We start from the raw sequence: 26559 nt of genomic DNA on the forward strand, positions 1-26559 counted from the left end.
GCTTCCTCGCGCTACGTCTTGTATCTAGAGTCGAATATAGCTTCCGTTAATATGATCCTTCATTGGCAATACACGCCCCTCATCAACAGATAAGTGATACATACCCTCACACTTTCTGAAATATCAACCGAGGAGGCTACACAGGGGCGATCGGAGGGGGGATTCGGAAGAGGCCAAAAATGCCGGATGGCTTTGAAATAGAAAAAGATCTGATGTAAATAGTCAAAATCATATAAACTAGCTGAGTTCAGAGCCCCGCAGGGGTACCTTCACATCAATATCAAAGAGTGTCCACACTGCTGAGTATCAAATAACAGAACTGCATCCGAAATCCTCAATTTTTCGATAATGCTATGCCATGCAGATACACGAAAGATACTAGAAAAACTGCATAATCTATGTAGGCTCCACGACATCACGAGTCTTGACTTATTTGTATTGTTTATTACCCGACGGATATCTTACGATATCCGCCGAGGCTGGCTCCATATCTGTACTGTAGTATTTTGAACAACTTCTTGGCATGATTATTATCTGTTAAATTTACCATGTCGCTGCTCTACCGTACCACCACACGATCCAGGTCCTCCACTAGATTGCACGTTTTTGCCATTTCCCCCGTTTTCTAGTCGAGCTCTCTTTGCATTGAGGGAACAAGTGCTCGATATTTCCATTCAGCTGAAAATTTTCACTTTCGATTAATCGCAGTAGCTAATTGGTGCATGGCTTGGAGACCACCCAATCTCGACTCCGCAACACCGAGTACAGAGCAGTGGTAAGGAATGACCCTTTTCTGTATGTTCCGTTTCTGACTCTGCTTATCAGTTCCCCTTTCCTCTTGTCCTGTAACAGACTGTTTAAACTCCGAAGGGAACGTCAATCAAAGGCACGCAGAGTACCACGCCACACGGGGAATCTCCGGTCCGGGCTATGCCCACCGCGCATGATAAATAGCCCAAGCCGTTGCTTTCCAAGGTTGTTCAGAATCGACACTCACCCCACGTGGAGTCATTATCGCAACCTTGACTGAGCTCTTATTTCTCGCCATTTCAGAAAATTGACATCATAATCTGAATCACCTAGTCCGGCCAAATCCCGCCATGACACCAGGCAAAGCCGTTAGAGCCTCCGCTTCTTTCTCTGAAGCCACAAAGATCGAGCAGCTGAGCTCTCACGCATACCAAGTCAACCTGAGCAAAGCCTTCTGTGTTGGTGCAGGTACTTATAATCTTCCATTTTGTTCCCTGGTCTCGTCTCTTCTCGCACAGTAGTCACGTCGGTGCGACGGACACATAACTAAGCAACTGTTCTGACCTTGACCAATATAGTCCCCAATGGCGGTTACACGTCTGCATGTATGCTCGCAGCAGCGAAGATTCATCTTGGCTTGCGTGGCCAGCCCGATGCCCTGACTGCACATTTCGAGTTTCCAAACCGAGCGTCAACTGGGCCTGCCATTCTCATAATCGAGGATGTCAAGCTTGGTCAGCAAATCTCCACCCTCCAACTAACTCTCTGGCAGGGTGGACTCCTCTCTCAAGCGCCATGGATCGACCATTTCGTTTCACGACGGCGGGTGCTTGCCTACACCACTCATACAAATCTGCGCTCATTCTCTGGCATGTCAATGCCCACAGGCTATGAAGTAACGCCAGCTGCTAAACTCCCATCCGTATCTGATTTCGAGGCTCTGAAGACCAATGGCGCCGACAAAGTTTGGGAAAAGTCGAAACTTCCGAAAGCATACGCGACTATGATGCCATCGCTGGCCCACTGGCATTTTTATGTTCCTCGTAACGAACCGTTGAGCCCCGGAGTGCTGGATATGTGGATCCGGCTGGCTAGCAGTGAACGCATCACACAGAGCACACTAGCATACGTGGTAGATTCATTCCCGCACAATATGCACAATTTCTTGGCGGCCCCGGCACTGCGTGAGCTTCTGAATGCGCCTCCTGACCGGTCAGGTGATTCCGATGTGAAGGAGATCCGAGAAAAAGATCAGCAGCGAGCTGAGATGTGGTTTCCGACTGTGGTAATGAATATGGAGGTGAAGACCGCTCTTCCGGACGATGGAATTGAGTGGTTGGCTGTTCGAGTGTTGTCGAAGCAAATCAAAGATGGAAAGTTCGATCTCGAAGTCCTTGTGCGAGATCCTGATGGGGCAATTATTGCATTGAGTCACCATGTGGGGATGATTCTTAACATTGTGCAGAGCACTGGGAAGAAGGGACTGTCTAAAGCTTCCTTGTAGTACCTATATTCTTGGCTTTACCGTTAATTACGATTGATGAACCATAGCCCAGAGCCGTTTATAAGGAAAAAAAGGACGGGATATCTACCTCAGCTCTAGTATTCATCTCAGCCACTAACATCCTTTCAAACCCGACGCCGACATATATGTTGCTAAATGATCGGTTAGATACTGCAATCAATCAACAGAGAAAAAATTCAGAAACCCCTTATTGATACTGTAAACCCGGGACCTGTGAATTACTGTATGCGGTTAGTTTTGCCTTTTTTAGTTTAGCGCCCCCAATACCGTGTTCTGTAAGCTCCGCTTTCTGTTGCGCCGGCATAAAAACCTCGCCCTGCCCTTTCCACCTCATTTCCCCCTCTCACCTTCCCTTCAACTCCTCTATCTTGCACTCATTATCATTACCGCCTCCTTTCGCTTTATCTTGCCCCCACCCACAATTGCGCCTTGGCTTTCAGCCCGATGCACTGCCCCTTTCATTTTACTGGAGATGCCGCTCGATCCGACACCGAGCTTGCAATAAACAGAACCCCTGGATGAAATAGGGCACAGCCGCATCATGGCCATTTTGCGCCGACCCTCTTTGCTCTGGGATGAGTGCATCATGCTGCGAAGCTGTCTAGATTTCCCTTTGCCAGTGCGCATTCTTCGTCCCTGATGCCCTTCCCTCCATCCTGCCATTTACAAAGCACTGGCTTACCCTAGATTCTGAATACCCCTTTTCGATCGGGCCACCTGAGGTTACATTGTACAGTCCCTGTGTTATCTGAATCCCGTGGCGTTCCGTTGTCGTCATTGATAGTCTACCGTTCATCCACATCCAAACAATGAATTTTCAAAAGCGCGGCGTAGTGCCATAGGCCAATAGCGAAAATGCCGCACACGCCCCTGTCCACCTCTAGCGGCCAGTCTTGAGCTTGTGACTGCGAAAGGCACAGCACGACACGTATACCAGGGGGCGAAAGAGCTGATAAAAATGACGACTGCTGGGGGCATGCATCGCGAAAGTCATAAGCAAGGGTAGTGGGAATCGTTGTCGGTGAACTACAACCCGTACTTATGGGTATGGAAGGTATGGTTTCACGTACCTGGATGCAATGGCCTGGATTACACGATTTGGTCGATCAAGGATGGAGGCTACAATCCATGAAGTTGACAAAACCAGAACTCGACTCCCTTTCAAGTTCGCCTGGCATGTCCCCCCGCCTACCTGCGCCGTCTTCCTGGATGGTTGGAGAAACATGAAGATTAGTGTAATGTGAGCCGAGTCTGATGAGACTAAAGGATTTGCTAAGAAATGAGTTGAATTGCTTGGTGAAACCGATGAGTCCCCGCTAACACGTTCCAACAAAGTGTAAGGACGCCAAGCCCCAACCTCTGTCAGGAATGTTCGAGCCATTTCTGCAGCACCTTCAATAACCCCTACACTGACTGCATTCCATACACTCTGGATCCTAAAGTGACTATCTGCAATTTGTGGAATATTAAAGAAAATTTCAAAGGCGAAGAGATTTATGTATAGTGATGCAATTGGCTGCAATGTATTCCCCACTAAAATTTGGATAATTGGCTTTCCTTTGAAAGATGTCAGTCGTAGTCCCGAAAATGAATCACTAAGAAACCTTGCTAGACACGTGATGGGTGATCGATTAATCTCTCGGGCAGAAACGTAAGGTGTCTAGGTGTCGATGCTCTGTCACCTGACACCCCAGGGGTATATAATAAAAGTACCTTCCCTCTTGCTTCGCCTCAGCTATAACCTCTTACTACATTCTTAGATCCATAATATTGAATACGACCCGTGCCCACTATGGCTACAAGTGATCTTGAATACTCTGTTGACCAAGAAATTGCTGATTTTTTCGAGAAGACTACAGCGACTCGCTCAGCGTGTGATATTCTCGCAAAGCAGCATCTAGGTGGGAACATCGTTCCGGTAGCCGTGCAAGGTGTATGCAGCTATACTGTCTACGCCGGGCCCAACGCCGAATTCGTTGTCCAGTTTCGCCTTGCATCCCTCCAATTGAATATGGAGACTGCAAATCTCGCTCGAAGCATCTACGGTCACTTTGCACCGTGTGTGACATTTTTGGGGCAGGTTGGAGAAGTAATCGAAAGCAAGGAACCTCTTTACATCTACGTCATGAGCCGAGTAAGAGGCATTAGTTACTTGGATTTTATCCTGGCACATAACCGTCAAGTATCCGAAAACTCACCTAAGTTTTCTTCATGGCGCAGGAATCTTGTAACTGATATCGCGAAGTATGCTTAGCGTTCTCACGTTCTCGTTATAAATACGCCAAATTGCTAACTACGCCCCTGTTAGGTTTTTTGCTCTTTCGTGGAAAGGTCCTCAAAACGTTGATCAAACATACCGCGACAACTTGTACTATCGATACAAAAAAGAACTGGATTCACTACTTGTTTCTCTCCCAGATCGCTTTCACCCTTTAATTCAAGAATCTCTCAATTTATTACCGACCATTTTTTCTCTTCCCATGGTGCTACTCCACAAAGACTTTGGTGTCTGCAACATTATTGTGAACGAAATGTCTTGCAATCTAGTTGGGGTGGTTGATTGGGCCGAAGCAGAGATTGCACCCTTTGGATTGAACCTATATTCTCACCAAAGACTGATAAGTAAGGTCCACCTCAAGAGTGGCTGGATCCGGTTTGACGATTATGTCGCTTTGGAGGACATATTCTGGAGCACATTCACCAAGGAAGCTGGAGGGTTGAGCAATGACACCATCAGAGCCATTAAGGCAGCAAGAATTGCAGGACTCCTGCTATCTCGTGGCTTCACAAGTCGTCTTGCGAACATGCCTGAGCCAGTACCTATTCAGGATGATGAAAGCGGAGCATATAATATGCGTGATCTGGATGGGCTGTTAATAAATCCAGCTACGAAGTTTGCGGATTTAGCATAGACGATGGATACTGAAGATAGAATGAAAAAAAGAGACGAGAGATTCAATATTCAACAAAAGTGGGCAAATGCTAGCTAGCACAGACTAAAGAATACCAGCCGTAGCAAGAGCGGCCTTCAGGTCGTCGACATTCTCCAGTTTAGGAAGAGGCTTCCCTGCGTTGAAGACTTTGTGATTGCCCGAAGTCATTACCGCATGGGTTTCACTTGCAGAGCAAACACGCGGTCTACCATCGGTCGCCTCGAATTTCCAGCCTGTGATGCGGGTCGGCACAGTGTTCTTGACATAAGTCGATTCAAGCATGACAGTTCCTTTATCGAGAATGAGTTCCGACATAGAGTAATTACCGCATCCAAGAACTTGAAGACCAATCAGACTTGTGAGATCGTTCTTGACAATATAGATAATGAACTCGTCGAGAAATCTCGGGCCAACGCCAGATAGGTCGGGAAGAGGCCCGTCCTGTAGCTCGTAAGCACACAACCCGTCCTTAGTCAGGGCGAAGATGTGTCCATGAACACAGGAGGGATCAATGTTGTCAATATCGGTGACTTTAGTCCAGCGAAGAGGGGGACTTTCAAAGTTGGTCCCAAGCATGACGGTGCTCTTAGGAATCTTGAAGTGGCCGTGGATCAAGTGAATCCCAAGTACCTTTTCGGCATTGTGACGGACGAAAATTTCCGCTAGGTCCGTAATGCACTCATCAGCAACGGGGGGCTGGTCAGAGTCATCGAGAAGTGTGTTGTACCTGTAGAGCGTCAGATACTGGGCCAAGGTCTCTCATCACATAGACAGAACAGCAGTGGATGGTAATATTGGATTCATACAGAGCACCGCTTGTGCGGAAATCCTGGATCTCGAGAGCTGTATCAAGTCCAGGAAGGATGGGAGGTTTCTCAACTAGAGCCGCCATTTTGCGAAGAAGTCTTGTCAGGGGGTGTTATGGAATGATCAATATATAAAGCCACTGAAACAAAATGGACTGAGGGGAAAAAAATGGTTTAGAGAAACTAAAATGGGAGCCAGGTCCATATTTATCTCTGGGCGAACTCAAAAAAGGCGCCTTGCCTACCAGGCTTAGAATGGGGGATTTGCGAGGCTCGAGAATGGTAACGTGCATGCGGCTGAGTGCGTCGAAATCTCATCAGTTGAAGAGGGGAACCCTGTCATTTACCAAGTCAGTGCGATCCGTAACCTACCTTTATCGATCATACTACAACCCTTGGTTAACGCAGTTCTCGTGACCAGCAATACTGCCTAGGATAGAAAAAGACGTTGTAGAAATATTGTTTCAGAGGTAGCTCTTCCTCTGAACCATCGTAATGATACAATTCGCTTATTGATATGAATGAACTATTTCGCCAAATGATGTGAGTCTCTAGTCCCTTTTCATAACCAGGACGTGGGCACCTATTGTGACTGAGCACATACGCACCGAAGTACGCCATACATCAGTGACCATAGCGGGGAACCCTGTCACTCGGGGTCTACGAGGGCCTGAGCAGTTTCAACACAGCGAATTGAGAGAGCGTATTATGTGATGGGTGATTTCTTTAAGCACAAAATCTACTGCGACAAAGTGTTTAGCGTCTGAATACAGTACTCCAGTTTGATAAGCGTGTCTTTATTGGTCCAAGAGCATCAGGCTTGAAACAACCTGAGCTGGGTACTGTGCAACACTGCATGCATTAGCGCGGGGGCTATCTCAGAAATACCAGAGGAATTCCTTTTGCTGATAGTCATGTACTCCTTTGTAGGAACCCGCTCGATCTATGAAATCTCATCATAAAAGACATCCAAAAGGGATCGACTGCTGTGCAATAGGCTCAACTCCTAATGGCACCTAACTCCGTAGCAGCTATCAAAGGACACTGCTATTGGCTGGAAGTAGGCATATCTTCGATCAAAGAGGCTCCAAGCTATGGAGGTGACCGCCATACATCAACGAATGAGCGACGCATAGCCATTGCTTTTTTAGCGCTGGGCAACCTAGACCAGCGGCTATGTCGGTGGAAGAGCAATCCCCACCTGACGTGGCCTCATAACGCATTTTGAGGGGTATCCGATTGGTGGAGCCAAAGAGGATGAACTAATGACGAGCGGGGCTTGTAATATATTCCTGGCTTGAACGTGGCAGGGGTGCATGCGCACAGCCCTGCAACCCACCTTGGGTAGTAAGGCAACAATAAGACGGGTTTTCGCCTCACCTTCGTCTCCCTTTCGACTAGTTTTCGACTAATTTTTGTTTCGTTTTCGAGACCTTGTATTCTCTATATTTATTTGTGGTATTCGGCGCTTTTCATTGGCGCTATTTCACCTTATTTTCGACGAAAACTTGACTTAACGTTCCAAGCCATGCCTCTGTCCCTAGAAAGTGCTTTGAGGCAACTTGTCCAGACCTCAAGAGATGTCGAGCGTCGGAATGGCGTGACAGAAAACGACAAAAAAAGGTTAAAGGCAGCCGTCACATTACTGAAAAATGGACACCCACCAAAGGACGCCGTTGGAGCAGGCCGCCAATCGATTTATCTCAACTTCCTTCGCAAAGTTCTACAGCTGAACGATCAATCTACCGTCGTTCTTTGCGCTATTGGTTTGGGACTGTCGACAATTGCGATCGCAAAGGAGAGCATACGACTTGATCTTCCGTACGAGCTTCAGAATCACACTGACCTTGACAACCCTGTGCTCCGGCGGCTTGCACATCAATATTTCAGTTTTGGTCTCTGCTCAGAGGTTGCCCAGCATCCCTTACAAGCTGGTGGTGGGACTATTGACCAGGCATCCGTGTCTCATAACGCTGTCGAGCATCCTGAGCAGGATGAAGGAAGCTACCAGGTTGCTCGGCAGATCTTTAGTATGATATCCCAAGCTCATACACCGTATAGGGAGCTGACATGACGAAGATCGCCCTACAATAGTTCCATCGCCAGAATTGTCTATTTTTCAGCCCGAGAAGCAGCAAGACACAGGTATAGTCTCAACACAAAGCAGGTGATAACTGGCTAACTTGACCTGAAGTGCCTTTGACTGGAGATGTCTATGAGCTCAACTTGCAAGATATTCGAGATATCATAGATTCAGGTCAGATATCTGGCGCTATATGGCTCACAGACACATATGGAGTGAACACGACATCTTTCGTCACAATTCCAGTCAGTAACGAGCTGACGGATCGATTGATCTTACACCGCCCCTTGGCAACATGGAACCAACCGCCAACTTAATTTTCATTTTTTGCTGCTATGTATCCAACTTCAACGACACCCGATGCTCTAAAACGCCAAGTGTCTTGCCATGGTATGATGATCCGGAAGCCTTGCTCCTCAGTCCCAACTCCATCAACGTATTCACCGCTTTCCTTCTCGAAAATCCGTATTGCGCCCCTGTTATGAACAACATCCACGACAATTGCTACCGTTCTCGGCGGAGGGGTAGTTGGAACACCTTTTGATGGCATCGTCCAATTTATTTGATCGCATAAGTCACATTGTACCTTGTATAATTAGTATTACTCTTGCATATGGAAATTGAACAGGCCATTATCACTTCTTTCTTGCATTCTTCGAGAACTTCGTTATCTGTTGAGCTTTCGGTGCGAATTTTCTTGGCTGCTTTGTCCATAGCAACGCTCCCTCCGTGCGCCTCTCTGTGAAGGAGGTAAGATTTCTGAAGAGAAATGGTGCTTTCATGTGTCAGATTGAATTTCAATGCGCTAGATGAGAAAGGAACATGTTTAGCTTACCTTGCCGGTCACCCTAATGAGGAAGTGAATCATCACCAATGACTTTGCTTTCGAGGAACTGCTTCTTCAATAACGAGGATTTCAGTCAAGTATGATTAAAATACTCATTTAGGGTCGTAACACCTAGTCAGGCAGCAGTCGTTGCAGCTGGCAAATGGGTGGTTGGGGAGATGAGGGGCATGAAAATTGGCTGTTGTACCATCACGTGATAATACTTAAATTGTCCGAAGTTAGACCTGAATAAGCAACAAGGTTAACTGATCTTTGAAGCCTAACAGCAATATTTCAAAAAAAAAAACAAATGTGAGGGAAACAATAATGACTCTGTTATTAAACTCGTTTTTTTCCAAATTCCTTTCTTAGCGTTCATCCAAAATCAAATATCAATCAGAGTTTGATGTGGGTGGATTCATCGAGGTCTCGATAAATTTTCGATGAATTTTCGATGAATTTTCGCATATCTTTCTTCGCAGTATCACAGTTATCGAACCCAGACATTGTGCAGATTTTCTGCACCTATCAAACGCTTATGCTTGAATCGTATGGGAAGGAAAATAGTCTCAAATATAGCTTGCTCACACAGGCGCATCTCAATTGCCTCAAGCCCATGCATCCAGCTGCATACAATATGCGCGGTACTTTTGTTCAAGATTTTGACCAGGCCAGGGGCAGGCCATGAAGATATAAAGGGAGCAACAATTCATGTTTAGGAACTGTTTGTTTGCATGAACTTGCTGCTTCTCACTTTCTTATTCAATTTATCATCAATTCCATCCTCTATATCAAACAAAATGGCACACGTTGAAAATAACGCAGACCTTTATTTTCCCGAGCGTAACATGACATCAGAAAAGTCTACATCGTCTTGTCCCCAAGCCTTGACTCCACCAGAGAGCCCGCTTGCCGCCCATCTTTTCGTGAACGACTTCAGGCACCTCCTCGAGAGTGTGCTTTCCGACCTCAAGGAGCCTTCAAACACCCCCTTGTCCCAGGAGGTTTATCAACCAGGACCGGATGCGATTGAATTGCAGAAACTGCTGAATACCTTTCTCCGCAATGGAGAGTCGCTTGGGGTGGCTGAGCCTGCCCAGTCTGATCCTGCAAGTAATGAACACGGGACAACAGCCTCGGTGATAGATGAAGCAGATCTCAGTTCCCCAATTTGCACCACGCCAGACGATTTCAAATCATTCGAGAAATGGGCTACCGAACAAGACGAAAAGATTCAGCCAAATACTGGAGCTCGGGCGCCATTGCTAGAGTATAAGAGGGTTTTGGAAAGGTAGAGGACCTACTTGGTTGTGGTTCGGCTTGGCTAATAGCAACTCAGATGGAACGAAAAGTCGTGCAAATATGAAGTCGTCGATTCCGAATTGGCCGAAGACGACGCCGACCGCTTTGAACATTACATTTTTGTTGTCCGCGAGCGCCAGGGTATGTATGTTAGACGTGACGTCTATCACCAATACTAAATTTTCTAAAGATCGAAAGTCCGAAAGAGTGACTCGATTCATCGATGTGAAGTCTGTACCGTTGTGCGATGTCCTTCGAAAGGTATTGCAAGGCGTCAGATCGGCCAACATGATAGGAGACAAGCCATCCGTAAGCGATCTTCAACAAGTCAACGGGGTATATGCTAATAATATAAAGATTGAAGAAAAGATACTTTTCCATTTCCTTCCTGAATTGAAGCAAGTAATGGAAGAGCTGAGAGCTGAGTCAGACTCCAGCGCTCAAAGTCTAGATCATCTGAGCCTGCTTGTCGAAAGTGTCACGGAAGCAAATGCTTTTGTTGCACGGGAAGTTTCTTCATTGCTTGCCCAAGCCCATATTACCTATGACCTCTTGTGGGCGCTTTTCAAACCCGGTTGTTTCGTCTTCACTAAGTGCCTGGGCACCGGGAAGCCGAGGTGTGTCGTATTCGATGCTGGGGAAGAATTCACACGAGACGGCGTGACATATTACAAGCTTGAGACACGCTACTTTGATCACGATGGCGAAAAGTTTGGTGAAGCCGGGATGGCCTTGGGTATCTTGAAGTTTCGGGGATCGAAGCCGATTGAATCTCTGGATGCCTTCCCTATTTGCTACCATCCAGATCATGACCGAGTGCGTGAAGTATTAGTTGGGACCGGTCGCAGATTCCGAAGCCTAGTTGGCAAGCACATTCGAAGGTGTGATGGAACAGCTTTCATCATGAAGGATGGCGAACCTATTAAAATGAATATCAACAGCTGCGTCGGGGTGCATGCGGCTTTTTTCAACAACATGCAGCCGAATTACTCACGACCACGAGTTCACGATAGGTTGGCTCCAAAAACAAACGGTTTTCAGATTATCAGTCTGTCCGATGAAGATCGAATGAGAGATATGGAGAAGGTTAGAAGCAACGATACGGACCTGGATCAGATGAGCGAAGAAGAGTTTTTGATCTGCTCGCCAACTGTGTGTGGGTTCAGCTTCCAGGAGAAACTTTTCAGTGAGACATACAATGCACTTTGGGGAACACATTGATTGACTTGTGATTAGTGGAATTTGCGGTTGATGACTTAAGTGACATGCGGTGGTTTCCGGAGTCCTTCGACTGCCTCAGCATCCCGCATACCTCCAAGAGATTACTCTTATCGCTGGCAAAAACTCGGTTAAGCCGCACACCAATGATTGCATTTGATGATTTCGTCGCCGGAAAAGGTCGTGGGCTAAACGTCCTTTTGCAGTCAGTGACCAAGAGCCTAAAACATAAATAACACTACTGACTTCATAGTGGTCCGCCGGGGGTTGGAAAGACTTCGACAGTTGAAGCCGCTGCAGAATACTTCAATTTGCCGCTTTATTCGGTAATCTCCTTTGATCATCCAGCATACAAAGACCGAACCTAACTGAAAAACTAGATCTCCGCTGGTGAACTTGATGTAGACCATGGTAACCCAAACGCTCTTGACGTGCAACTGAAACGCATTTTCAAAATTGCAAAACACTTCGATGCGCTGCTTCTTTTGGATGAAGCGGATGCATGGATGGATCGTCGTATTGCCTCCTATGGGGGTCACAATCGCCTGGTCACTGTGATTTTGCGAAATTTGGAATATTATGAAGGCATTCTCTTCTTGACCACAAACAGGGCCGCTGAATTCGACGAAGCAGTTCTAAGCAGAATCCATCTCAAGATCAAATATGGGGAACTCCCAAAGAGTGCCCGCCGAGAAATATGGGCATTTTTCCTCTCGAAAGCAAATACGCATCAAGGCCCTGCTATTGTTAGCGATGCTGAACTGCGACGCTTGGAATCTTTGGCTCTCAATGGACGCGATGTTAGTAATCCCCGACGATTGGCTTTAATATCAACTTACACTATTAGATCAAAAACCTCACATCTACGGCACACGCATTGGCCAGTGACGCAGGTCAGCAAGTTAGTTATGACCATTTGCAAACAGCTGCGGAGGCCAATGAAAAATTCTTGAAAGAATTTGGACATAATGAGGGAATGTATATTTGACCAGGTGGTCTTCCTTTCTGTGACACAAAGCATCGACAGTTTGAACCGCAGGCCATATACGAAGGCCTTTCACATAGTGTTTCCTCCCCCGCCCACCCCCCTCCATTTTGCTAGTACTAAGTTTAATTCAAATTGAAAGTTTTTTGCTCAACGACAATGATTTCCGTTTTGGTTCCATAGGGCAAATTTGTCATTGAATGCGAAACAGATATGACGTAACAACATATTTTTTGGATTAGGACGGGGCAGATTCTGGCAAGCGGGGGCACATGGAAGAACACCGTAACGATTGCACAGTCGCTCGCCAAGGCGAATGAAGCTCGAGTCACCTAATATGTTTGTAGTTGGCTACGAAAACAAGCAATAAATTTGCGGCGGAGTTTGGGAGACAGCGCCCCGTTGATGAAATGTATGTTTGTTTAGTGCAAGGTTGACTTGACTTTGATTCCGCTTGAAGAATATCGAGCATGTCACATATGATCGCAACTATGCGACAATATTATGGGAAGATTCCGGATTGAACATTAAGAGGCATAATCACATGTTTGATACCTGACGTTTTCCCACGTCAACAATTGTGGCTCGACTGGCTTGGACAGAACCATCCGCGCTCAAAGAAGGCAGAGTAACGGCATTTCGAAGCGAGTACAAAACAAAAATTTATGAAAAAATTGGGGACGCGAATCTTCCCGTTTCAGGAAACACGAAGACGTTTCGTAGGTTCTGTCTCTGTTCCACATTGGCGTCGCTTTGCAGCTTGGAGTCGATGTCGATTTGGCCGATATCTCAAAGTAAAGCGATGGAAGTCGATGATTAAGGCCCGCCCTAATTCCTCATTCCAAAGAATATTGTCACGCCGAAGATCTTCATGGACAATTCCCAAAGATTTGATTTCCTTGTAAGACTTGCGCATCTCTTCGCGAAGCCAAGGCGACAGCTCCATCATTGATGTGCTTTCCCCACCCCAGCCCATGACGAGCATGTGACGAATCTCTCCAGCCCCATGAAGAAAATAAATTTTTGTCAAGTCAATCGTACCCAAGAAAACAGGCACAGCAGACCCTTGAGCTTTCTGCAGAATTTGATACACCTGCGCTTCCCCGGAGACTTCTTTCCACAATCCAGACGTGGTTCCTTTCCCGATGACAGTATAACCATATGCGGCACAATTCAATTTGAAGGGTGCGCCATATGACCCGCACCTTCCAAAAGGAATACAGCGGTCAATGTTTTCGTCTAATTCTGTTTTGAGCAGGCGCATCAGATCCTCTGAGGTGATGAGATGTCTCAAGCTATCTTGGCCCCTGCGATGGAATGTCACGTTTGGACAACGGTCATCCAGGGCACCTCCTGTTTGCAACCCAAGCAAGCACCGTTGTGTGCAAAATTGCGCGTTGCGGCGTCGTGGCTGACTGTCTTGATTGTCTCTGGATTCATGACGATTGGTAACTTGTCGGGTAGACGGCGAGGACATGACTTGACTGAAACCACGTTTCCGTCCCGTTTCGTTCGGATCGGAATCGGATAGCTCCGGCGACTGCGAGCGGCGTTGCTCGTCAAGAGGAGCACAGGTGGCTTGGGATCTAGTGGGCACTCGACGGCCGCCCGCTGTGGGCGAATCCGGTGGAGATGATGGCAGCGCGTAAGATGAGCCAGATTCTGGACTCGGGAAATCCATGGTTGTGCTGTCCGAGTGGAGGACAATCTGCTGCAGTTCTGTATTAGAAAACTGAGAACGAGTGTGGTCAAAACTAGTCTCCCATGTACGAAGATGAGGTCGCACAGAATTCCTCCACTCCTGGCCGCGCACAGGTGAGCGGAAAGCCATCAAACACAGGCATAGAGTCCGTGCAATGGAACTTCTGGGCTGTTGGAAAGAACCTCCGTCTTTGGAATATATCTCACTGTTAGGATCACAAAGGAAGTAATAAAGTGTGCTAGGATCATCGCGTGGGACGCGGAGCAGGACACGGGCGATCCCGTTGGTCACGTAGGAATACTCGAGCCCCTCCTGGATCATCACATGATACTCCTGAACAAGAGCGGAGCAGGCAAGTCTCGCTGCGTTGTATTTCAACTTGGCTTCCTGGTCCGTGGGTATCTTATTTGATCGAACCAAATACTTCCATAAGTCCATTGGTCGAAGTCCGGCTCGAAGGGTTGCGACGGGAAGCTTGTGCGGGGGCTTGTACTCGACACTTGTTAGAAGGTTTTTTGTGACGCCATCGACGCGATGGATACAAAATTGATCAGGCCTTGGGTGTTGTATGCTTGAAGGCTGGCTCGCTTCCGCCTCAACAGCTGTGTTCGCGGTCAAGGAGTTCGTATGATTGCTGAACTGAATGCCATCGCCGAGGCCGAACTCTTCGCGAGCAGCGGGAATTTTGCACAACTCCTGTATTATATCATAGACGTGTTCCTCCACAGCGAACCGCTCATAAGCCTCCAGCTCTTGCTCGCTGCTTATAGGTTTGCGGCAAAGTCGCCTGCCCAATCCTTCTAACTCATGCAAAGATGAGAACAAACGCGGCGCCCCCCCGGGTGCCACTTGTAGGTAGTTGCATACGGAACTGTAGAACTCCGACTGTTGCTCTGGGCAGTCTGTCCAACATTCCAAACGTGTCGGACAGTATTTTCCAGTGGGCTGAGGGACTTCACCCCTAGTCGAGCGAGATGGTGTCTCGACCCTCAACGGTCGGGAGAGCAAATTGTGAGAAAGTCGGATGAGTTCGATGAAAGCAGTTGGTCGAGTCTTCTCCTTCTCTCGAGTTCCTTCCTCTTCTGCCTGGCGCCTTCCTTCTGCTTCCTGCTTCTCGCGCTCTTCTGCCTGTTGTCGCGCTGTCTTCTCTCGAGTTCCTTCCTCTTCTGCCTGGCGCCTTCCTTCTGCTTCCTGCTTCTCGCGCTCTTCTGCCTGTTCTCGCGCTGTCTTCTCTTCCTCGAGCTGACATCTTAACTCGGCGATTGTTTGTTCCATCTTTGACAAAAGCAATCTTCAGCAAATGGTTTAATGATATGAAATAGAGGCCAACATGGCAGGGGGTCCCGGCTGTTTGACATGGGAAGAATCTGAGGGGGAGACCCGCGTTGATGTTTACCAGTTATCCCGTGACTCGAGCTTTTGGTGCCTCAGGCACCAGCGCTTTGACCGTTCGTCTTGGCTACTGACTAGTCAAATTGGTGACTAGACTGGCTTGTTAGCACATTTCTTGGTCTCCAAAAAATCCTTGGTTCCTTCACCGCGTCAAGTTTTAATTGCATCATCTACAGAACCAATCTTTACCATCATCCAGCCGCCCGCTGTACATATTTTCTTTCCTTTGTGATCTTGCTAAGAACGTACACGAACCATAAAGTCAGCGAGAGGTCTTGAGTATAGTTAGGATAGGCTTACCCCGTTCATCCTCCATATGTCATACGAATCACTTCTTCTTACCTCAACCTTTGGAGATGAAATTCCCTTTCGTCAACTTGTCAACAGAACCCATGGGAAGTAGAGAGACGTACCTGGCGTCTGGTCGAATACAACCTTTGAGCAAGATAAGTGAATTGTCGCTGGTATGCTTTGCAACAATTTTCTCCTGGATGGTACAATCAAGACTGGAGGCGGACACGTTATTTATAGGCGCAGGGCCTGTTTAATGCTTGACATTTCTAAAGAGGTCATCAGTTTTGAGCAGTAATGTTTCCATCAACTAAAGAGCTGCCGGTAGAAATAAAATGGTAGAGCAGCTGTGTTGAAAGCCTCATATTCTTGCATTCATAAATTTCTTTCAATCTACGTGAGCGGATATTTCTCCCGCATCATACTAAAAATAACTGGCTGATCGACGGGTCTTAAGAGTAACTGTGACAAGCCGTTTCGCATACATCTTAAAATTGTAATTCATTTTAGTGAGGTGCCTCTTTCCCTACACTTAAATCACATCAATATCAAAGATCAGTTTTAAGCTGTCTGTATCATCTTTCGATGTGCCTGCCGTTTCCTATTTTTTCGAAGCGGCGATTTTTTTTTTTGAGCGGACCTGCTTTAATGATAGACTTAATTTTCACAGGTGCAGATTTCGTGGGATTGGTAGTAATAGACACGCAATATGATGTCCTCTCATTTATGAGGGTATTTGATTGATTTGATGCGGTGTTCTATTTCCATCAAGCCCCACTCTGCCCCACCAATCGCTTGCGGTACCCTCAAAATACCGAGCCATCATTATTATCGCTCGCTACGTTAGGTGGAGTCAACTCCGTGGGAATTCCAACCAATCTCAGGGGGTCTACGTCTGCGTCTGGGAACTGTACCTGCACATCTGGGAGCAACAAGGCTCTTGGGACCTACTGTTACATTCCTGGACTCGCTTCAGCCGGTCCTGGGAATCTGTAGCAGATCTCTAGGTGCAGATTAAGCTCCCAGGAATAGTAAAACCTCGATCAATGAGCTTAGAGATGGTTGCAACAGTGTCAGGGATTGACATAAGGTATTACACGATAAGCGCAGGAGAAGGCCCAACATGGCCCTTCTGGATTCCCTAAACGCGGGGAAGCTATCTTTTACTGCCTCGCGCTAAGTCTTGTATCTAGAATCGACCATAGCTTTACACACTCCTCATCTAAAGATACGTTAGACCCTCACTCTATTTGACCCCAGAGAACCTACAGCTATCTTCAGGAACTGTGTATATGATTCCAGGAGCAACAAAGCTCCTGGGAACAGGCATTATTGTTCCTATAGACCCTTACATCAATCCTATAGACGGTTTACAAGGCCCTGGGAACTGTGCTGCTCCTAAAGCCTCATATTCGGCTCTAGGGACGGGCAAAGGGACATGTTTGCTCAGTAGCTACCTGTCCCTACAGTTACCTCGTCGTCTAGCAAGAGTTAACAGTCGTTTTAGACCAAAAATAGGCCTGTGTTTCCGAAAATGGGAGGGCATGGGAGATATGAGCCATGTCACCCGGTGCGAGACATCTTGGGAGATTGAGAGAAATAAGAGCTTTTTTTTGTGTGGAATCCGGGACTATGCGGAGAGTATTATGAGTGAAATCGTGAGAAGGAGTTAATAGAAGCTTGTTCTTGGGTAGATCATCCTTAAAGACATGGCTTGGAAGCTCCGAAACAGGACCCTCCTTTCAAGCCAATATGGCTCTTGGGCGAATCCTCTTGAGAGGAAATTAGTCACAGCATGGCTTGCTGAAGAGCCCGAACGGCATAGAAGGCTATACGTCATATGAGCTCGCTTTTAGTGCTCCCTTTCTCCTGGTCCAAGCATTCTAGGCCTAGGCCTAGATCTTACAGGGATTGCGGACGGGATCTTCATTTTCATTGGCTTAAGCGGTGCTGAGTGAGTGGATCCCGCAGTGGCCTTCGATTCTGCGATGATCTTTCCCGCTTGAGTCATATTTCGGCGATCAGATGGATCATCGAGTCAAAACTTTTATTGAAGTCTAAGAAATCAGGCACTAAGGTCGAAAATTATAAAAAATTTTAAGTGTCAATCTGGGGGCTCGCGAACTATTAGCAAATTCACGTGATCTGGAGAATACATTCTTTATACATACACCTATATCAAGGCCGTTTAATCAACGCTCAACAGCACTTGTGGTGAACGCTCGATTGAAAATTCCTCGTGTTATCAACATCTGCAGCCGTCTTACCACATTCAACACATAATAAATGAGGGATTCTGTTTGATCAACGAATCAAAAAGGGGATAGCAATAAAAACGGGAAACAAAACGGAAAAAAAAACGGAAAAAAAAAACGGGGAACACTATCGTTAATGGATGATCAACGGTTTACCGATTTACGTCAACTGAGGGGCTAATAAGTAAGAACAACGGAGTGAAATATTTCAATCCTCACAAAAAAGAGGGAGCCAATGAGGTTACTGGAATTTATTGAGCAAGAGGGGCCGTCGAATCAATCGAGTTGTGTGGCCTCGCGTTACAGGACGTACGGAGAGGCGGTACATTTTCTGAGATTACCAGCAGAAACCATTTCGGATTAACTTTCGACCGTCCTTCTTCCCATCTTCGGCTGAAGTCACGGGCCGGTCCAGCTACGGCCACACCCGCCTTGCGGTTACTCAATATCTGGCATAAGATACTGGACTGTGAGAAAGATCTCTGCTTCAAATTCTTCAAGACTATCTGCGTAGTTGAGGTAAAATTATATTGAGAGCTCCACCGTAGTGTCTGTAATGATCTACTTCACCACCATCTGCGGCTTTTCCACGACGCATAACAACTGGACGAGCTTGAGGACAGTGTTTTCCTTAACAAGAATTCATTGTGCTTTTCTCTTGAGACAACCTTGATATAAGACCTCCATATAAGCGTCTAAAGGGCATTCAAGTCTGCCACTACTAATTTCTTTGGTATGACAATCGATTTTGAATTATTTCCAGTACGCCATGGTACCTAACCGAATTCCTAGCTTGCGCAACCAAGACTATGTTGTGCTTTCCTTCTTGGCATTCCAGCTAAGTCGACTACATAAGCAGAAAACACCTGAATTATACAATCTCTGCTCACTCCACTCGGCGTTAACTTGTGCAACCATGATCGGTGGTTTGACTACTCACAGGTCTTCTTCGACTTAGCGGCTTAGATAAAGGAAATAGAAGGCAGAACCCTCGTCGTTGACGTCGCGGTCGTCGTGGTCGAAATGTTTTTTGGCCTCAATATTGTTGGGAACATCAAGCAGCTCTTCTTTGGCCTTGCCGCTGCCGGGACAGCTATGAGCCCCACCGGTCGTCTTGATCCATTGACCGCAAGCAGAACATCGAACAGCCATGATGTTTGAGGGAATATGTGGACTATGTAACTGAGTCTGTTTCTTGAACTGGGTTGACAGATGTCTTCAGATGGAACAGGCGAAGCCCTTTTATAGACGATTTTCGATGGCTCTGTCTGAAATATATTACCCCGCTCAATTTCGTCTACATGTAGAGAGAGGCATTTGCCCGATTGTCAGTCTCACGACAAAGCTCTCTGCTCTGACTGGCCGAGAAAAGTTGAACCCGTCAGATAGCGTTTCGCCGCACACTGCACCGCACCCCCTGACTAGCCAATGGGAATAACAAATAGATGTGGTGATTCAGTTGGATGTTTGCACGAACCCCTTCCTTAGCGCCCCGATTGTGATACATGCAAATGCACGTGCAGCAAAACCAATGAAAATCTTTCTAACGCGCTGATCTATCAGGCTCTAGTTAGCCAGGCGCATTATTAATGAGCATGACTGCACAGGGATCCAGCCAACCAACCATGTGTGATTACCGTTGCGGCCCTTGTCTATGCCCGTCTGCCTACAGACCGTCTCGTTAGCTCACATCTGCTACACAGAAACTTAAGATAGATTACCCCTCTTTAGAATCCAAAATATTCCCTCACACTCTCTGTTGTACCTGTCTTCTAAAATGACTAACCCCTATGAAGCAGATCCAGATAAAATCCCTCCAGCGGACTTATACGCTGACGTGCCTTGTTATGGTCGATACTGCCCGAAACCTGATGACTTCCACGTCGATAATCAGCATATCAACTCTCACACTTCAGAATCCTTGGAATACTGGGCGTCAGTCATTAATCTCTGCACCGAAGAGAATCGGATCTATCCTGCTGATGCTGGTGGTCGCGATGTTTTCGCTCTAGGTAGCGTCATTGTGAAATCCAGCCATCTCCACGCGACCGGAAAGAGACAATCTCCGGAGATTGACTTCTCATACGCTGATGCAAATGAGATTCGGGCAATTGCTCTGGCAAAGACGGTCTTGAGTGGTGTCAAAGTCCCAGAAATTTACTTTGCTGGAAAAGTAATCTCTCTTTGTCTCCGTTTATCGAGCCCAATAACTTATGTCTGTTTCTTTAGATCAATGGTTGTCAAGTGCTCGTCCAAGAAAGGCTTCCAGGTGTTGGATTGTCTGTTGCATGGCCATATCTGTCCAGAGAACAAAGAAAATCATATAAAGAACAGGCCAAGAAGATAATACGTCAGCTTCACACTATCAAGCCAACCCAAAGACTTAAAGCTCGCTCTCATGTTGTACTGGACCCCAACATACTTAGTAACGGCCGGATCAATCCGTTAGAAGGAGACATCATTTTTTCAGCCGCCAATCACGATCCAGATATGAGCTTTATGCATAACGACTTCACCGAGTCCAATTGTATAGTTAACAACGATGCAATTGTGGGGCTTATTGACTGGGAAATGGCGGGATTTTTTGGATGGAAAACCGCAGGGGAAATCCATCGTCGGATCAGGACCCCACAAAGAGAGCATTTCGTGAATGCCAACTTGAAAGAGGAACAGCTGCAGGATATGATGTTCTGGAATGATTTATATGATGAGGGTGCACCAGAGAGCATTCGATGAATTCCTCGTTACAATAAATGTTAGTTAGCGTCGCTTGTGCAGGTGAAAACATATGGCTACGACGTCTCTGATATCTCTAGGGGTCTTATTATCCTACGCCAGTCGAACGAAATGAAAAGAACCACTAGGAAGTGCAGATTCATAAGGGAAACAAATAATTCATCAATTCAAAATGGTCTTCTGTACCGGAATCCGTATCTAGGTTGTACTATCTTCCTAAATTACATGTTGATCAACGTTCATATGGAAATCAGGTTACAAGAATAATAAAAATCGTCGATTGTACATTCCCCTGACGTGGCCAAATTCGACATTTAACTTCAATTGCCGTATCACAGAGCCCTCACAATAGTAACTGGCGGAGCAATTCAACTCAGGGACACTATTGATTCCAGAGAGCCTACAGCTGTCTTCAGGAATTGCGTGTTTGATTTCAGGAGCAACAAAGCTCCTGGGAACAAGCAATAATGCTCCCAGAGACACCTCCGTCAGTCCCAGACACAGCTCACAAGGCATTGGGAACTGTTTCCCTCCCAGAGCCTCAAACTCAACTCCTGGGACAGGCAAGGGGACGTGGCCATCAAGCAGCTACCAGTGAAAGGAAATATAGACCTGCATATCATTGGCTTAAGCAGGATTGAGTGGATCCCGCAGTGGGGCTCGATCTGCGGTGATCTTTCCCACTTGTATCCATAGTAACTTAGGTAGGTTAGTTGCTCTATTAATTAACGGGGGCTGTTTCAGGGCTGTTTGACGCCTAATAAATTAGGTATCAAGGATGAAAATCGAAAAGGATTTCTGTGTCGATCCGGGGGGTAGCAAACTAATAGCAAATGCACGTGATCTGAAGGCTACCTTTCGGTGCTTTTTAAACGTTTGGTACCTACGTTATGGTGAGCGTTGTTTAATCAACGTTCAACAGTGTTGGTGATGAATACTCGATGGAGATATTTTTGAAGTATCAACATCTGCTGCCATCCCGTTCAAGTGATGAACACCGTCGTCGATTCATGATCAACGGTATTCATGGCCGAAGTGTAATTTTTTGATACTCGCATATGAGATACAGTAAGTCAATTTATATCAGAGTTTCTACATAGAGAAGAGGTTTAGGTAGGAGTTCCTACGTAGGGTATCAAGATTCCTACGAAAAGGAATTCAGGAGACAGTGCATTCTTTTAGATAACTTCCACCATCCTTATTTCCACCTGCGGCTCGATTCACGAGCTGGTCCAGCTACAGCCTCACTCGCCTTGCGAATACTTAAAAATAACGGAACTTCATCGTAAAGGAACGAAGAACGATCACTCGCCAGCAGTGTAGAATCAATGTACATAGTCCATAAAGCGCATATAAGTCCCCAATCGCGCATGCCTCAGGATCTACATGGTTCAACAAATCCAGATATTGCCGAGAACATACGGAGGAAGTGCAAAAAGTCTTTTTTACTATATACTTCTCCTGGGATGTAAACTACTACTCAAAAGTACACGTACCTCCCTTTTTTGGGTAGGGTGTATCTTTTTGACCATAAACCAGAGTTTGATTGACTTAGACGGTCGATTGTTGACACTTCTGGCTTGCTCGATCGATCAACGCTTGTGAGTTGAAAGCTCCGGTCATATTGAAATTGATTTATATTACAATAATAAATGACTGGCTAATCAAACAAAAAAGTCTCCGCCAAGAGCGTGGGCCCGTGCATTCCCTAATACCTCTGAACCCCCCACGTCTTTGTCAAAAAAAATTTCAGCCTGCTTGTGAGGATAACTCCGGCCCATTCCGAGTCCGGGCTAGCTCGGGGATGTAGATTTACTCTGGGTAAGGGGCTCACTTATGATGGTTTTTCATTGATCATCATGGTATTCGGGACAAACTTTCTGCTTCAAAGTCCAATGGTATACAAGCACTGTACCGAAGGCAGAACGGTCTTGTACATATGATTTGAATGCCGCGGATCTTCTTATACTATTTGGGTTTAGCGCATCTCTTTATTCTTGATCAAAGTAACACTAATCCTAATTGGGAAGTATATAATTGCAGATTACCAACTCGTCAATCTGACGCTGGTCTTCTTTACGTAAAGGCAGGAATGGTGCAAGACAAATTGTCCTTGCTAGAAAGCGGTTTGAATGACCCTCTAGAGTAGGTTTATCGTCTAATACCGAGTTGGCCGTGTTCAATTTTTTCAAGTCATGCAGGGCGACGTACTGCCTCCCCATTTCGCTTTATTCAACTGATGAAAGCGATATTGGTACTAAGTAGACGCTCCTGTGTAAGCTGAAAATGGAAAACTTGCACAAAAAGGAGCATCAGGTCTCCAGGAGTATGAGTCCCGTGTTTTGCTAGGCAAGACAAAGCTTGATACAAGACAGCTAGTGTCTTGAGACAAGCCTTGGTATAAGACAAAGAGTGTCATAAGACAAAGAGTGTCATAAGACAAAGAGTTTCATAAGACAAAGAGTTTCATAAGACAGATAGTATCTTGAGACAAACCTCAGTATGAGACACAGTACTGTAGTTAATGTATGTATACTCATCCAGGAAAATTGGATGTCTGCTTTTACGACCTGGCTATACATTATTTTGATAAAGAACTTTCTTTCGAACTACACTATACAAACAGAATTCCCAGATTCAAAATCATTTATATGACGAGATTCCTGATCATTCAAGGTTATAAATACAATCATTGTTTTGACACGCAGACAAGCCAGTGTGTCAAGAGGAGAACGCTGATATTTGTATAGCACCAGCAATCAAAGTAGAAGTGGACACCCCTGCAATTCCGTTCTCATATTTGAGCGGCATTCAATAATGAAAAGTACCATAATCTAATTCAATAGATATGAAAAGCTACAGTAGAAAAGTGAAACGACAAAGAAGCGAATACATTCAATCGACTCTTGATGTCAGGTGGAGTATGCATATGTCAGTTTCCACAGTAACTAAAGTACAATAACACAAATTGACAGATTTACATCTAGCGTCTGTAGCTTTTAGTGCACACTATTGATCGTTGTTTCCTTCCCACCCTTGTTGAAATCACGATCGTTTACCATATTTGGAGTCGGATAGTAGGCGCTCTAATTGGGTTAGCGTTTTGTTTCTTTAAATGACGTCATGGTAAAGCTTACCAGTTGTGTAGTCAAAAAAGCCCAAAAGCCCGATGGATCTGCGGACAGAATATGTACCTGGCCCGTCTCCCGCATGCGAATCCCCATGCATACATCTGCGTTGCACAACTTGCTGTACTCATATGCCTTTTTCATCACATTTATTCTGCGGCGACATTGTTTCTGACGCATCAGCTTTCTGGTCGAGGATTGGCCGGACATTGCTTTCGCTGTTGTTATTGGCGGTCTGCGTATTAAGGAAATATGAGGCAGTGGTTTGAAGTGGTGTTTTTAAAGTATGGACTTCTCAAAAAGAGACGACTTAGTATTCAATTGAAGGCTCAAATTTGGCTACATGTATGAAATTTAGAACCACCCAGACGACCTTGGCTTTTTAAATGGACACCAAATATCACATCCTCACCAAGTCAATCTGCAGTGAAAAGTCCTTTGACCCAAATAGTTGAGAAAGTCTACTTCAATGATCACTTAAAACAATCAAGTAATTTGATGAGGGACTCAAGTCCCCCGCTATATCTAAATACTTCTATTTCATTATAATGGGATAGGGAAAATCGCCGTCAACGAGGATCGGTCGCCCCACTCCTACGGTTAAGGGTCGATGAAATCAATTTTGAGCAAAATAAGAGCAAATGCTCTGTCAGTTCAGTATTAACGAAACTTCACCGTTTTAAAAACATGTCCAAGGCATAAAAAGAAGATAGGCCACCAGCGCTGTTGAGTTAACGTCCATAAAAGCGCACGTAGCTCTTTGTACAGCGAGCAAAATTAGCAGTTTAATTGACTTGAACGGTCTATTTCTTGGCGCGTTTGGCTTGCACTGATCAACGGTTGAGTTTGTGCCATACTTAAACGATCTGGGACCTTTCAATGGATTCAAGCGGTGATAAACAGTGGGTGTTGCAATTGGAGGGAGCTCCGTCCAAAAATCACCGTGTTGCAACAGTAAATGATTGGCTACTCGACGAGCCCTTGTCTGCCAATGTGCAGGTCCGTGCATTTCCTAATACCTCTGCACCCCCCGCGACTGTCTGAAATTTTATTTCCACCGCAAATTCATTTCTGCCTGTTTTATAAGGTTCTAATACAATTTTGCTCTCATAATGCCGCTCAGAGGGTCGCACCTGATCAGATATTGGGCAGAGGCGGCAGCATGCTATCATTTTGCTCATTTGAACCCCAGACGTATCGATATCATGCGCAAGATAAGAACAAAAAAAAGCTGAATAGCGACTCTCCAAGGTTTCTTTGCCATTATTTGTGTACAAGTATGAAAATTAATTTACATTCATTGCGCTTGATCGCCATTGGGTGATCAATACCAACATCGATTCTAACAATAATTCCAACTTTCGTATGCCCTGTACTCTGGTCCTCAGTCGAAGCCTTTGCGAGCTCGTTGACACGACCTAGGAGTGCTTTGCTATTTTTCTATAGCCCAACTAAGCCTTTGCTTGTTCTCTTCATGATGCTGCTGTTTGCTGGTATCTGCTGACATTGACGTATCGCGGCTTGTTTGAATAGCAACGCTGCACAGTCTACAAAACAGTCGAACCTAGGAGGTGATGGATAGTATGAACAGACATTAGAGATTCGGGGCGCCCACTGGTTATGGTGTTAACTTCTTTCAGTAATATGTCTTTCGACAGTTTGGCGGATGGGCTGATGGCAAGTTTTGGAACTAATTTAGTTCTAGAACTACCTAAATTCCCAAAGTTTAGTTCTGGAACCACCGTAGTTCTCGAGCTAGAGTTTTCGAATTACAGTAGTTTCTAAACCTCAGTTCCAGAACTGAAATAGTTCCAAAACTTGCCATCAGCAGACCCATCAAATTGTCTCCCTAGACCAAGCCCACTTTGAGGTGGCCAGGGATGGATGTACAGTACTCTATCCTACATTTTCCAATTTTGATGCCCATACTACAGTGATCTACACATTTGTATGTACCCGCGGATCTTATTACCCTATTAGACTTCAGCGCATCTCTTAGTTCTGGTCAGAGTAACGCTATTCCAGATGAGGAAATACGTGATTGTAGACTACCAATTAGTATCCCCTCTGCGCAAACCAATGGAGGGTGTAAGATGAATTGTTCTTTGTGATAAGAGCACTCTTCACAGATATATGCTGTTTTTTGTATACAGACAAGAGAGAGCCTGCATGAAAGAAAGATCCGGTGGGGTCGATGGCTGGGGAAGTCTCTTAGGCATGTTGTATCTTCTTCCCTACGTTAGGAGGTTCGAATCACGTTAGGTTTTTCTTCGGAGCCAGAAAAGCGTGGACCCCCTAGAATTGAGTGAAGTGCCTGTTCGGTTCCACCTAGCGTAGCGAGCGATAATAATGATGGGCTCAATATTTTGAGGTCACCGCTAGTTATTGGTGGGGCATAGTGGGGCTCTATGGAAATAGAACGACAGGATCAAATCAACGAAGTGCCCTCGTAAGTGAGAGGACACGAATATTGCATGTCTTTTACCACCAGTCACACAAACTCTGTATCTATGAAAATTAAGCCTATCATCAATGTTCAGCTCAAAATATAGCGCTCAGGAATGTCAAAACCGCCAGACCAAGTGTTGTGATTGCAAGTGCATATGAGCCTGCCGTCAGACCTGCTT

General features: G+C 45.8%; 8 protein-coding genes across 8 annotated transcripts; 5 read left to right on the plus strand and 3 right to left on the minus strand.

The window, feature by feature from the left end:
• Positions 1-1100: 1100 nt before the first annotated feature.
• Positions 1101-2254, plus strand: N7478_000767 (thioesterase family protein; the record flags this gene model as incomplete). Its single annotated transcript, XM_056916982.1, has 2 exons — positions 1101-1218; positions 1329-2254. The coding sequence occupies 2 exons, from the start codon at positions 1101-1103 to the stop codon at positions 2252-2254; spliced, it is 1044 nt and encodes a 347-aa protein (XP_056784862.1).
• A 1813-nt stretch (positions 2255-4067) lies between these two features.
• N7478_000768 (uncharacterized protein) lies at positions 4068-5187 on the plus strand (the record flags this gene model as incomplete). The annotated part of the gene is made up of 2 exons (XM_056916983.1): positions 4068-4519; positions 4584-5187. 2 exons carry the CDS (start codon positions 4068-4070, stop codon positions 5185-5187), a joined length of 1056 nt encoding a protein of 351 aa, XP_056784863.1.
• An 84-nt stretch (positions 5188-5271) lies between these two features.
• Positions 5272-6100, minus strand: N7478_000769 (uncharacterized protein; the record flags this gene model as incomplete). Its single annotated transcript, XM_056916984.1, has 2 exons — positions 5272-5935; positions 6015-6100. 2 exons carry the CDS (start codon positions 6098-6100, stop codon positions 5272-5274), a joined length of 750 nt encoding a protein of 249 aa, XP_056784864.1.
• Positions 6101-7542: 1442 nt separating this feature from the next.
• N7478_000770 (uncharacterized protein) lies at positions 7543-8414 on the plus strand (the record flags this gene model as incomplete). The annotated part of the gene is made up of 2 exons (XM_056916985.1): positions 7543-8044; positions 8209-8414. The coding sequence occupies 2 exons, from the start codon at positions 7543-7545 to the stop codon at positions 8412-8414; spliced, it is 708 nt and encodes a 235-aa protein (XP_056784865.1).
• Positions 8415-9723: 1309 nt separating this feature from the next.
• On the plus strand, positions 9724-12431 carry N7478_000771 (ATP-binding protein; the record flags this gene model as incomplete). Its single annotated transcript, XM_056916986.1, has 8 exons — positions 9724-10214; positions 10263-10366; positions 10416-10534; positions 10583-11411; positions 11462-11648; positions 11697-11769; positions 11824-12243; positions 12291-12431. The coding sequence occupies 8 exons, from the start codon at positions 9724-9726 to the stop codon at positions 12429-12431; spliced, it is 2364 nt and encodes a 787-aa protein (XP_056784866.1).
• Positions 12432-19022: 6591 nt separating this feature from the next.
• On the minus strand, positions 19023-19220 carry N7478_000772 (uncharacterized protein; the record flags this gene model as incomplete). The annotated part of the gene is made up of 1 exon (XM_056916987.1): positions 19023-19220. One exon carries the CDS (start codon positions 19218-19220, stop codon positions 19023-19025), a length of 198 nt encoding a protein of 65 aa, XP_056784867.1.
• A 625-nt stretch (positions 19221-19845) lies between these two features.
• N7478_000773 (uncharacterized protein) lies at positions 19846-20804 on the plus strand (the record flags this gene model as incomplete). Its single annotated transcript, XM_056916988.1, has 2 exons — positions 19846-20241; positions 20298-20804. The coding sequence occupies 2 exons, from the start codon at positions 19846-19848 to the stop codon at positions 20802-20804; spliced, it is 903 nt and encodes a 300-aa protein (XP_056784868.1).
• A 2999-nt stretch (positions 20805-23803) lies between these two features.
• Positions 23804-24142, minus strand: N7478_000774 (uncharacterized protein; the record flags this gene model as incomplete). The annotated part of the gene is made up of 2 exons (XM_056916989.1): positions 23804-23890; positions 23942-24142. The coding sequence occupies 2 exons, from the start codon at positions 24140-24142 to the stop codon at positions 23804-23806; spliced, it is 288 nt and encodes a 95-aa protein (XP_056784869.1).
• Between the last annotated feature and the right edge of the window lie 2417 nt (positions 24143-26559).

The sequence above is a fragment of the Penicillium angulare genome (genome assembly GCF_028827245.1).
Source record: "Penicillium angulare strain IBT 27051 chromosome Unknown utg000001l_segment0_segment0, whole genome shotgun sequence".
Taxonomy (NCBI): Eukaryota; Fungi; Ascomycota; class Eurotiomycetes; order Eurotiales; family Aspergillaceae; genus Penicillium; species Penicillium angulare.